Below are 13899 nucleotides of genomic sequence, written 5' to 3'. Positions count from 1 at the left end.
GAGGGTAATTTAATGTAGATAGTAAGCTTTCTGTACCTCCCCCAATTCTCCATTGCCCTTTGATGTTTTCCTCCAAATCTCTACTTTCCCATACTTTCCCCTTCCTCAGTCCAGATTTTCTCATAACAGGGATACTCTGAAAAGAAGGGGGTATGAGAAAATCCAGACTTACTGCGGGGGAAGTGTGGGAAGGCAGTGATTTGGAGGAAAAAGTCATGTGGACAACAATTAATGGAGGTATAGGAAGCTTACTATCCATACTAAATTATTTCCATATGACATTTCAGTCTTGCATCGAGTAATATTTTGCATTTTCCTTCTTCCACTGAGAATTGGCAGGGAGGAAGGGGGTGGGTTGTTATTAAAATGTGACACCCTGAATGTTTGTGCCAAATTTAGTTTTAGTATTTCATAGAGTTACTATATAACAGGTGGCCTAAGAAGTGCTAAACAAACAAGTTACACCCAAAGCCTCACTTTGGTTGGCAAATGAGAAAAGGGTAATAATACCTGTTAGCAAGACTGAAAGGCTGAAAGCCAGCCAAATCCATTCCCAATATCTATCCATTTAGCAAGCTCTTCCGGTGAACCTAAAAGAAAAGGACACCAGTGCATTGCTGTAAAACACATATTTTTTTATCAAGTATTTCAAAGTTATAAATCCAAAGACAAAAACAATCATGCTTCAAATGGATTAAACAACAACAAAGCAGTATATTTACTAGGTTATAAACAGAGAACCATACATATATGTGCAGTCACTAAATAATGTTTTTTACTATTAAGAAGAGATCACATCCTTCTGGAATGTGGTGAGCAGTTGTGGGAAAAAAGCTCCTGGGCTGGATTCATGTAAGCACCCAATCTCTAAGAGGTGTGAGATTCCAGGGGTCTTGGCGTGGCATGCTTTCCACAGGGTCTGTGTTCCCCTTTGGACAATTAGGCACAGTGGAGGGGGCAGTGTCTTTATGATATATGGTTTATTTACACATATATACAACCTGAATAATAGAATCATAGAACTGTAGAGTGGGAAGGAACCCTGTGGATCATCTAGTCCAACCCCCTGTAATGCAGGAATAAGCAGCTGTCCCATACAGGGATTGAACCTGCAACCTTGGTATTATCAACGTGCTAATAGGATCAACGTGCTAATAGGGGTGGACTACCCAAGCTCATTTCCTGGGTTTTCATTAGCCAAGAGGGATCATTTGCAGACGATTTCAGAGCTGTGGGATCAACAGAAAAATACATTTCTATATAGTAGTTGCTCTCCACATGTGTGTGATTAGACATATAAATTAAAGCTGCAACTGTCAGCACTTTCACTAAGTTTTAAGCCCCATCAAACACAGTAAACATACCTAAGACTGTGCCAAACAGGTAACATTCAAAAGTAGAGGCCTCTACACTATCATACTTCCTACTTTCTGTTCTCATTTGGATTTTGCTAATTTAACTTTGGAGAGCAAACATCGTTTTCCAAATATCAGTACTTAATCGCAGATTCTTTATCAGTAAACCCATTTTGCAGTCATTCACCCATATTAGACTATCAGAGACCTGAGAGTTCCTTACCTTCTTACCAGTAAATCATCACATGAAAAACCTTAGTCCCTTCTGAGAAAGAAAATCTGTTCGTTGCTATCCCTTCCATCCAAGTAACTCCTCATATAGCCACACACCCAAATATTCCGATTAACTCTCAACTGGCTTCTATATCATTCCCCTGGAAGGCCCCACACAAAGCATTTCCTGCAACTTCTGGTTTCTGATGCGGCTTTTGTGCGACTCTGTTTGCAGTGACCTTTTATCTCATAAAAAAGATAAGACTCAGGTGTGCAACCAATGTGCATATTCCATGGTTTTTAATAATTAACATATGCCATCAAAACATAAAGTAAAAGGCAGGTACAGGACGAACTGAGTAGGTGTGGAAACAACGACACCTATTGCCGTAATGAAGCAATGTTCAGCAGCTCAGCAGGCGCCAGGAGATTCTTTTTAAAAGGGAGGAAGCAAAATGATCAAGCCTTGCTCTAGCACAGCAACTTTTTTCAGCCGTGGGCCGGGGGGGGGGGGTGAACGAATTCCTATGCCCCAGAAATAACCCAGAGATGCATTTTAAATAAAAGCACACATTCTACTCATGTAAAAACACGCTGATTCCAAGACTGTCCATGGGCTGGATTGAGAAGGCTATTGGGCCACATCCGGCCCACGGTTCCTTAGGTTGCCTACACCTGCTCTAGCACTTTCATGACTAGCATGGCATGTGAAAAATTCATCTGGTGTCACTTTCCCCCTTACTGCATCTCTATGTGGGAAGAGAACATACTCTGTTTGCTATATTGCTGCCTAACACTCTATACTTTATTAAAGTCACAAGATCCCTGTCAGGGGAGGTGGGAGGGACATGGCAATCTTCAAGTGTTTCCCCCATACTTTGCAGAATTGCCTCAATTGCTACTGAGGAAAATAATGAACCCCTCAGTTTGCCCCAACATTCTCTTCGCCATGGTCCTCTGCAGTCCAGTAGGAAAAGGTAGAGTAAAGAAGTAGTACAAGCCAAAGACTCACTCTTAGCCTCAAGTATACTACGGTGGTACCTCGGTTTTCAAACTTAATCCATTCTGGAAGCCCGTTCAAAAACCGAAACATTTGAAAACCGAAAACGGAAGCCTCAAAACACAAGCCTCAATACAGAAAACTCAAAACAAAAGTCACATTACCTGTTTGAAAACCTGAGGCACTTACTTCCAGGTTTTTGGCGTTTGAGTTCCGAAACGTTCGAGTAAGGAGGCATTCAAAAACTGAGGTGCCACTGTACAACCCTTAGCTGCATCTCAGATCCTGGAGGGCTTCCATCCTTTTCAAAGCTGCTAAGGGCGGGGGCCCAATGGCCAAAGAGCGGGCCACAATTCATGCTACAATCAGGCCACAAGTGAAGTGAAATTGTTGTTGTTGTTGTTGTTGTTGTTGTTGTTGTTGTTGTTGTTGTTGTTATTATTATTATTATTATTATTATTATTATTATATACCCCGCCATCCCTGGCCAGAACCGGGCTCAGGGAGGCTAACACAATAAAGTGCAAGCAGAGGGGTTAAATCCAGGCTCCCCAAACTCCAGAGGAGCCAAATCACAAACTACTGAGCATCTCAAAAGCTCATTGCAGTCATACCTCTGGTTGCGTTCGCTGCAGGTTGCATTCGTCACGGGATACAAACACATTGAACACGGAAGTGCCGGAATGGGTTACTTCCGGGTTCGGTGCTTTGAGCATGCGCAGAACCGCCAAATTGCGCCACGCACATGCGCAGACACGGCACTTCAGGTTGCACTCTGCTCATGTTGCGAACGGGCCTCCAGAACGGATCCCATTCGCAACCAGAAGTACCACTGTATTACACAAGCATGAGATGCACGTTAACTCTTTTTGTTGATTTATTCCATTTTTATTTTGTTAGATTTCTTACCGCAAGGTCCCAGGATGGGTTGCAACAGTAAAGTATACAATAGTGCAAAACACAATTAAAGCGGACTCCCTCAGGAGGTTGTGGACTCTCATTTGTTGGAGGTTTTTAAGCAGAGGTTGGATAGCCATCTCTCATGGATGCTTTAATTGAGTTTCCTGCATTGTGGGGGGTTGGAGTAGGACCCCCCCCCCTGATCCTTTCCAACTCTACAGTTCTATGATTCTAGAAGCAGGTTGATATTAAAAACAATTCCATATATAAAAGTAATACAAACATTTTAAAAACATTTTGCCTATAAAGAGTTTTTCAATAGTTCCAGTACAGATGCAGACTGTGGTAAGATTTCAGCGTAAAAGGTTTGTTGAAAGAGGAAGGTCCTCAATAGGTTTTGAAGACAAAATAAATGTATGATATTCAATGGTGGGGGTTGAGACTCCAAAGGGAAGGGGCTACCATATGAAAGGTCCAATTCCTTTATTGCGCAGGATGGACCTCTTAATAAGGTGGAATCTGCAGGACACCCCTACCTGCAGAGCTCAGTGATCGATTAGGTATATAAGGGGTGAGATGACCTAGGGTTTTGTACCCCAGATCCAGCACCAGGAACTTCCTCATACCTCTAATTGGCAGCCAGTGAAATTATTTCAGCAGTGCCATAATATGCTGATGATTGCTGAATTAATGAATTAAACATAAGAACATAACCTACGTACATAAAAAGAGAAACATGTGCAGGCAATATTCCACCCCATCATTTTGCAAGACCCAAGCCCATTCCCACACTCCATTTTGGCAGGCAATGAGGTGAGTCACAGCCCAAGACACAATTCTATTGTTCAGAAATGGAGCTTGCTGGTTCGTTTTGAAAGTGCTTTTTTATTCTCTCCCACATGATGGAACTGAAAGCAGCTCAAAGAAAACAGGGGAAGAATCCAGGATTTTAACCTGCATGCCATCTCACCAGACAAAAAATAGCAGCAAAGACAGGACTTGGTCCTCTAATTCAAGTCTTATTTGGACGGCCTGGATTTCTTATCATTTTACTTTTGAAACATTGAAAAATTGACTTGCCTGTGCCAATACAATATATTACTCCATACTGTTGGGGGGGGGGGGGACTGTGGCTGTGGCTGAGTGGGAGAAGGTTTCTATTCAGGGTAGTCCACTGTTAGCAGGGAAGGAGACTGTTGAATTTCCAGCCAGAAACCCCCCATACATAATACACCCACCCACTCTATCTGGTCCCTGAAATAGTCCTATACAAATTACCAGTACACACTTCAAAAGAGCACACTAGGGGCCCTCTCCATGTGTCCTTTTAATTGTGCATTCATGAAGAGTTGTGCTCATGAAGGTATTAAGCAATCTCTAGTTTTCTTCTAATCCTTGAAGAATAAGGGTCGTGGTTTCGAGTCCAATGGTGGGCAAAAGATTCCTGCACTGCAGAATGTTGGAATAATGACTCTCATGGTGCCTTGAAACTTGATTATACTATGATTCTATATGTGATGCCACTCTCCAGACTGTTTGCATTTATAAAAGTTTCAGGGTGGCATACTGCTTGTCTCATAGCTTCTTATTAAAACCCTGTAATTTTTTCTATCACAAATGTTCCAGGATGTGGGAGGCAGGGGGTTGTTCCGCTTTTGGTATAGTGCAAGAGTGCCCTTTCCAAAGGCAGTAATGTTGTAGCACTGGGGACTCATCACAGAACAATGAATAAAGTGGAAGATGTGCAGACAGTCCAGTATAAATCCACCACTAAATATGTTACTATTGTGTTAACCAAAGAGCTGATTGATTGCTTTTGCAAGTGCATGACCATAGTTCTAGTAATTGCTTCAGGATGAATCATGAAATCATAGAATTGTAGAGTTGGAAGGAACCCTGAGTGCTGTGAGGAAACCGAGTCACTAATACTCCGACAGTGGTTCCCACAGTTCTTTCGGCAAAAACAGACGTAAACCTCCAGTTTCACAAAGGAAGACTTGGCTCTAGGTTACCTCAGGGCATTTTATCTAAAGCCTCTTACCACCTTACCACCAGTGGGGGTCTCCCTCTCATGGATCCTTACTGCTCCAGTTAGCCTCTCCTTCAGGCAACTTTGTGGCATAGCTGTCAAGTTTTGGATTTGAAAATAAGGGATCAGCAGTCTCACCTATCCCGGGGACAGTCATATGTCAGTGGTGGGCGGAGCCAGAAGCAAAAGTGGGCGGAGCAGCAATGTAAACTCCAAGCGGGCTTGGGCTCGGAGTGGAGCAAAGAGGAGGGCAGCCAGCAAAGAGGAGGGCAGCCATCTTCTTGTCTGATCCCATCAAAACAGGACAGGAAGCAGCAGCTGCTCAAAGGCAGCCAGGCTCCGCCCGCCAGCTAACCCTATTGGCCGGCTGAGGGGCTCGGCGGCAACGGATAGGGGCTGATGCAGGGGGAGGAATACACCCCCCTGTAAGGACGGGAAACGGCTCCCACTTGCTTTGAGGGCTGAGGCTTTTCTCTCCAAGTAGGCGAGGTCTTCCCACCCAGTCCCTGGCCAGCAGGGGAGGAGCTGCTTCCATTAAAAACGGGAAATTTAAGGGAAATAAAAAATAAGGGAGAGCAGCGGGAAACTGCTTAAAATAAGGGAGAATCCCAGGGAAAATGGGATACTTGACAGCACTGCTTTGTGGCTTTCTTGGCTTCACTGACTAGCCCTTTGTATCTCGGAAGTATTTGAACTAGCTTCCTTTCCTGTCCCCAGGGAAGCTTGGTTCTCTTCATAGTCACACAACTGGAAGAATTGACACACTGCTGGAGCCAATTGACGTGTAAGCACATTAAACTTTATTTATTAACCTGAGAACATGGATTTCACCGGTATCTTAAAGCGCATTACTTTCTTTATGAGACAGAGACTTGATAACAAATTCCATCCCTCCTAACCTAACCTCCCACTCCTCCACTAACTCCCTCTCCCCCTTTCCAACCGTCTTCTTCCCCAACTGACACCTCCTAACAGTTGTTCCCCTTTTGTCTTCCAACACAATCTAGTTCCGCCTCTCAAAGAACACCTGCCAATCATTGGAGGGATATTTTAACCCCCAATGTACCGGAATCCTCAGCAGACACTAATCCGCCACAAGGGCCATCTAGTCCAACCCCCTGCAATGCAGGAATCTCAACTAAAGCATTTATGACAGATAGCCATCCAAACTCTGCTTAAAACCCTCCAAGGAAGGAGAGTCCACCACCTTCCAAGGGAGTCCATTCCAATGTCAAACAGGAAGTTCTTCCTGATGTTTAGTCGGAATCTTCTTTCTTGTAACTTGAATCCATTGGTTCGGAACGTACCTTCAAGAGCAGGAGAAAACAAGCTTGCACCATCTTCCGTATGACAGCCCTTTAGATATTTGAAGATGGCTACCATATTTGAAGATGGCTATCATATCCCAGTAGTGATGTATGGAAGTGAGAGCTAGACCATAAAGAAGGCTGATCGCTGAAGAATTGATGCTTTTGAGTTATGGTGCTGGAGGAGACTCTTGAGAGTCCCATGGACTGCAAGATCAAACCAATCCATTCTTAAGGAAATCAGCCCTGAGTGCTCACTGGAAGGACAGATCCTGAAGCTGAGGCTCCAGTACTTTGGCCACCTCATGAGAAGAGAAGACTCCCTGGAAAAGACACTGATGTTGGGAAAGATTGAGGGCACAAGGAGAAGGGGACGACAGAGGATGAGATGGTTGGACAGTGTTCTCACAGCTACCAACATGAGTCTGACCAAACTGCGGGAGGCAGTGGAAGACAGGAATGCCTGGCGTGCTCTGGTCCATGGGGTCACGAAGAGTCGGACACGACTAAACAACAACAATCATATCATATCATATTGTTATGTATTGAAGTTCTCACCCTAGGCCACTAGGGGGGGTGTATATAGTTCATCCTGCTGCAGTTCTCACTCAGGTCCACACATGCAAATGAGGGATTGAAAGTGACGTTCAGGGATTGGGTAACTACAGAAAGTTGTTACTGTTGCTTGTAGCTGAGTTCTATATAAGCAGGCTGCTGAGCCCTTCAGTTCAGTTCTGTTCCAGCATGAGAATAAACAGAGCTGCTTGGAGAACCACTGTGTCGTCTGCTATGTCCACCCACTATTTAATACATATGATCTGTTAACCCTTTGTGGTAAAGTTCCTACAGGAGCTCCTATACTGCAATTCCTATTGGCTAAAATCATGGTAGGTGGCTCTATCCTTCCTGGCTGAAATCATTATTTGGATGGAGGTTTGAGTCACAGTAGCAGCTAGGAGTTTGCTTGTACCCGTGATTGGCTGGCACTACAGGGACCCAGGTGGCGCTGTGGGTTAAACCACAGAGTCTAGGGCTTGCCGATCAGAGGGTCGGCAGTTCGAATCCCTGTGACGGGGTGAGCTCAGTCCCAGCTCCTGCCCACCTAGCAGTTCGAAAGCACATCAAAGTGCAAGTAGATAAATAGGGACCGCTCCGGCGGGAAGGTAAACGATGTTTCCTTGTACTGCTCTGATTCGCCAGAAGCGGCTTAGTCATGCTGGCAACATGACCCGGAAGCTGTCTGCGGACAAACGCCGGCTCCCTTGGCCTATAGAGCGAGATGAGTGCCGCAACCCCAGAGTCGGACACGACTGGACCTAATGGTCAGAAGCCCCTTTACCCTTTACCTTTACAGAGACTAAAGGGAGCTACAAGACTTAAAGGTGATTTGAGACCAATCTTTGCTGCCACCTGCTGGTTGGAATACAAATTTGCTGTTGGCATGGGTTAGCTGAAATGTCTGCAATGCACCAAAATGCGCTGCTGACACTTGCTGGAACATTTACATTGCAGGGTTCTCATGTTTTGCATCTTTATGGGACATTTAAAGCCATTACACTGACTGCATCCTTGAATTAACTTTGAATAAGGCCCAAAGGACATGGACTTCTGTTGGTACATCTAGACCTGGTGGACAGTTTCAAGCAGGGCAGACCAAGACATTTTGACACCTGAGGCAGATCCCAAAATGACACCCGACCCCCACTAGGGCAGGTGTGAGGGAAGATCTAGATCAGGAACAAGGGCGCGGGCAGGGAAGAAAGATCGACATTGGGATCTTCTGCCCTGGGTGGCCCCTCCACCTGAGGTGGTCACCTGACCTTGCCTCATAAGTTGGCTGGCCCTGGTTTTGAGCATGGGGATGACTTTATGATTTTGTCTATCTTTCTTGCTAATGATGCTATTGTTTATTATTCTGCTGTTTAATCAGATAACAGGTATTGGGGGGGGGGGAGATTGCTACTCAGTCATCCAAACTGAGGGCTTAGGTTTTCCTCTGTTTGTATGCTTGAGCCAGATCCAAATATCAAAATAAAATAATTGCTAGACACTGATCTAAGGGTTAAATTGAAAATGTAGCACATCTTAAATTTCCTATATTGAATTGACTCTACTTGCTGAAAGTAAAACTAACTTGTAGCAAGACTGGGGATGATACACCAGAATTACAGAAATAAGCTCCAACAAGTTTGCATGGACTAGAGTGAATCCACTGGGACTTAACAGCTAATATTGAAAAGGAGCATAGCAGGCATTATTTCAAAAGCGACACCTAAAGCAAATCCATATGTCGAGGAAGAAAATACATAATGCAATGTTTCTTCACAGAGATGAGTCCTCCAAGACAGATTCTCTATCAAGCTTCTCAGTAAATGATTGGTAGGCTACATTCTACCATCTCACAAATAATAAGGGAACAGAGGTGGTTAGTCACAGCATTATGATGCCATGTGGGAGGAAGTAGAAGCCATTCAAATGACTTCACGATTACCATTGTGTGAACCAGGAGAGCAGGACTTCACTTGTTTGCTCCACTTATACTGTCAAACCCCATGGCAGTCTCTCCCCAACGGCATTTGTGCATTTGGAAGGATGTCTGAAGCCTGCCCTATGAGAGGATGATGGTCCCATGAGCTGGATTTCTCAGATGTCATGGTGGGCAAAGGGTAAGCAAGTGCTCCTGACTCAGAGGATTGTAGATGAATACCCAAATAGGGCTTAGGTTATAGGACTACTGGGAAGAAACCTACAATGGTTGATTGTACCTTTAAAAAAAATATGTAAAATTCAGCTATTACCCAGATCTGTCTCCATCATTAGGTGGAACACACTGGTGCTGTGAAGGGTTGTTCCAGCACAGGCATGGCCAAACTTGGCCCTCCAGCTGTTTTGGGACTACAATTCCCATCATCCCTGACCACTGGTCCTGTTAGCTAGGGATGGTGGGAGTTGTAGGGGAGAGGGGGGTACATTTCAACATGGGGCACCTTTCAACAACTGGAATATCTGACTTCTAATACTGCACAATGATTGGCCAATATACCAGCCAATAAGCTTTTAGTATGAGTAACTGCTGACATTTAGTTTTCAGCCATTTCTTTTTACAACTGTTGTGTTACTCAGTGGATCAAGTTCTAACACCCCAAAAGTGAAAAGGGAACTTTGATTTTGAAACAGTTAATCAACCAGTAATCTTTTAATCAGGTAAGTTATATTTATTCACCTAATAGTTTATTTAATTATGCTTCTAAATACACTATCAATAAGTCACAAGTATTTTTCTAAAATGGTTGACAATACTTTAACCAAAATGGCTGCACCAGGGGCAGATTTCAACAGAGCTTAGGGGGGTACCTTTCAACAGTGTTGAAAGGTGTCCCTTACCATTTTTCAGTTAAGTAATTATGAAAATTGACTTGTAATTTTTTAGATCAACACCTAGCTTGGATTTAAAAGTTTCAGGATAATTTTAGGCTACAGTTTATGGCTACATGAAGCATGATAAGCCTAGGCCTATAACAGTCTATAGGACTATTAGGCCTAATCAGGGTTGTTACATTTAAAACACTCAACTTTGTTTTGTTAGGCCTACTGTTGCTTTAAATAGAATTTTTTTTTAAAAAGAACTCATTAGAAGCATAAATAAAATCTTTTTTCCTCTTAAAATTTTAATAATCACTTAAAATATTCAAGACAATTTATTATTTGTTTTTGAATTAAAAAATAAAGTATAAATTTAGGAGATTTGAAAAGTTTAAGATGTTACTTTTCATACAGTTTAAGACATGTATTTCAATATTAAGATCCTAATAATTAAAATGCTTAGCCCCATTATTTTGGCTCTTTCAGATTATAAAAAATGGTGTGAACATCTAAGAAGCGTACTAAACCAGAGGTTAGTGAAGAAGACATTAAAAAAGCAATGGAAGCGGTCCAAAATGGCATGTCTCTACGAGCAGCAGCAGCAGACTTATTTGGAATGAACTTTTCGGCTTTATTTTATAGATTAAAAAAAAGCAAGGCAATTAATTATCTTGATGATGAAACCAGTAGATATACAACTAACATAAAATGCTACAGCTCGAAATACACAAGCCAACAAGTTTTTAATGTCGAGCAAGAAACCCTGCTTTGTGATTATATAATTAAATGTTCAGTTCTTAATTATGGTCTAACCTACAGACGAGTTCGACAACTTGCCTATGATTATGCAAAGCATCTCAGCTCAAAAATTCCAAGTACCTGGGACGAAAATAAAACTTCTGGAATTGACTGAGTTAAGGGTTTCATGAAGCGTCATCCAAAGCTTACATGAAGAAAACCAGAAAACACCAGCGTAGCAAGAGCTACAGCTTTAAATAAAGCCAATGTTGCTGAGTGTTTCGACAATTATGAGCGAGCTGTTAAGTCTGGTTCTTTTACAGCTGAACAGATCTACAACCTGGATGAAACTGGAGTGTTAACAGTTGTTCAAGCTCCTAACGTTGTTGCCAAGCTAGGAGCTCGTCAGGTAGGACAGGCAGTTTCTGGCAAGCATGGGAGCATGATTACCATGTGTGTGATAATCAATGCTTTAGGAAATACAGTCCCCCCTACATTTATTTTCCCGAGGAAGAGGTTCCACGACTCGATGTTATTTGGGGCACCACCACTAGTTTAGGTTTAGTTAACAGTCCCAAAAGTGGATACATGAGTGGACGTCTGTTTCTGGAGGTTCTCAAGGACATTAAAAAGCATACTTGTTGTTCAGCAGACAACAAAATACTTTTGGTCATGGACAATCATGAAAGTAACTGTACACTTGATGCTGTGCTGTTTGCAAAGGATAATGGTATAGTTCTAGTGACATTCCCTCCACATTGCTCTCACCGTCTCCAGCCTTTGGATGTTGGAGTCTTAGGACCATTCAAATCCAAGTTGAGTGTAGCGCAAAATGATTGGATGGTATCAAACCCAGGCAAGACCTTTAGCATACATAACCTGGCTGCATTAGCAAATACTGCATATGCTGCCTCATTTACAAACAAAAACATCACTGCGGCCTTCCAAAAAACTGGCACCTGGCCATTTTCCCGTCTGGTTTTCACTGATGAAGACTGTGAACCTTCTTCTGTCATTGACATACCTGTTCAGCAAGCTCCTGTTTATTCTGGTGAAGTTCTTCCTGGTGATTCAATTGCTGAAGAAAGGTGCACAACAGAAAGTCTCCCAAGCACAAGTAAAGAAAATCCTACTTTCTGTACACCGACATGGGTAACTGAAAATAAACCTAATGAGCCTAGAGTAGTAACGCCTGTAGATGTGAGGCCTTACCCGAAAGCAGTTGCCAAAGCAAAAAAGGGTGGAAGGAAAAAAGGGAAGTCAAAAATATTGACCGAAACACCTGAAAAGAATTGCATTGAAGAAGAAACCCTTAAAAGATTGAAAAGAAAAGGAAATTAGTCTCTAATAAAACCAAACTTAAGTCGGTCAACAAAAAAATTGTTGTTTTTTTAATCTTCTGACAGTGTGCCCGCAAATGATGTTTCTTTACACGATGAATCAGAGTGTGAAGACTTTTTGATGTCTACTACTACAGAACTTGGAAAACAAACGGAGTTTGAAATAACTGATATTTTAATAGAAGTTAATGACTTTGTTCTCGTTGAATTTTGTGGAAAGAAGAAAAAAGTACTGTTTGTAGGGAAAATTGAAGAAAGAGAAGAAGAGGGCTATAAGGTTTATGAGAAAGAAGGAAGATTCTTGGAAATTTTATTTTCCCGAAAAGGAGGACATTAGTAGCATAGAACGAAGTGATATTAAAATGAAACTGCCTCAACCAAATTGAAGCAGAGGAACAGCTCGAGCTATATTTGCAATGACATTTTCCATAAATTTTGATTTAATTAAAGATAAAATAATGTAGATAGGACCTAAATCAATCCACTATATTAATTTGCCCACTATATTATTTTGTGAATAAAGTTTATTTTGGTAAAATGTATGAAATTAGATTTTTTTCTATTGTTGAAATGTACCCCACCTCCTGTTGATAACTGCTCCCCGGGAGGGGCAGATTTCAACAAAGTACATGCTTCATTAAAAATGTAAAATTTGGTATTTTGCCTTTGTCTAGAAACTACGGCAAAAATTGAGAGGATACCTCAAGTATGAATTTAGTTAATGGTACTTAGAACTTTAGTTTTTAAAGCAGAATTACTTCACAAATAATTCTTAAGTAAAAATTGTTGAAATGTGTCCCCCTCTCCTCTAGTCCCAAAACAGCTGGATGGCCAAGTTTGGCCATGCCTGTTCTAGCAGCAGACAGTGATTGCTCTTTGGATGCATGCATGTGCAGGCTTTCAGGTGATTCGCCATCAGAAACAGACTGAAGATGGTCTATAGAGATGGAGTGAATGATAGATGGAGGAGGAGGCAAAGAGAGTATTGCTGTTGGTTGAGAGAGTAGCAGGTGATATTTGTGATAACTAGTAGGCATTAGTCAATACTTTGATTTCAACAGGTGCACTCCCATTAAAATCAGTGGGACTTATGTTTAAAGTACTTAATTCAGAAGAGTCGCACTCAGACTTAGTGAATAAACTGTAAGTGCCAGAAGGCAGTTGCCTTTGGATAAGTACAAGAAACTGAAAGCTTGTATAACATGGTAGGTTAATCTGGGCTTTTCAATACTTTCCCTCCCTTTATTTTCTTTTTGCTCTCGTAATGACAGCCTACCTAATGTACCTTCCCTACCAACAGCAATTTTCTATGTAAAACACCTGCTTTGCGTTGGAATTACACACACACAGAGAGAGAGAGAGAGAGAGAGAGAGAGAGAGAGAGAAGTTTATTGAACTGCATCAGATGCCACTTTCACAAGTCCCCTGAGTGGTTTATAGCATCTCAGGGGGAGCTGCTTTCAGAGAGGAGTCTTTGAAACTCCTTTGCTTTTTACTAGGCATGTCAGAAGGCATCGTTCTCCATTCCACTCAGATTTGGTTGCATGCAGTGCTGTTTTTCTTTCACTACAGTTCATCTTCTGCCAAAAAATATAATATCAGTCTTGTTGTCTGTTGTCTCAAAATTTTACAGAATTAGTTAATTATCCAAATT

The 13899-nt window shown here is 42.1% G+C and overlaps 1 protein-coding gene across 1 annotated transcript in view; it reads right to left on the bottom strand.

Annotated features, from left to right (window-relative positions):
* IGSF5 (immunoglobulin superfamily member 5) overlaps positions 1-1801 on the bottom strand; it is a 30294-nt gene extending 28493 nt beyond the window's left edge. The window contains exons 1-2 of the mRNA XM_033147050.1: positions 1579-1801; positions 511-590 (exon numbers count right to left, since the gene is read on the bottom strand). Coding sequence (XP_033002941.1) covers positions 511-568 — 58 coding nt within the window. The 5' untranslated portion in view covers positions 569-590; positions 1579-1801. The remainder of the gene's footprint in view (positions 1-510; positions 591-1578) is intronic.
* Positions 1802-13899: the final 12098 nt, after the last annotated feature.

Source organism: Lacerta agilis, chromosome 4 (assembly GCF_009819535.1).
Source record: "Lacerta agilis isolate rLacAgi1 chromosome 4, rLacAgi1.pri, whole genome shotgun sequence".
NCBI lineage: Eukaryota > Metazoa > Chordata > Lepidosauria > Squamata > Lacertidae > Lacerta > Lacerta agilis.
This window is presented reverse-complemented; position numbering and strand designations above follow the sequence as displayed.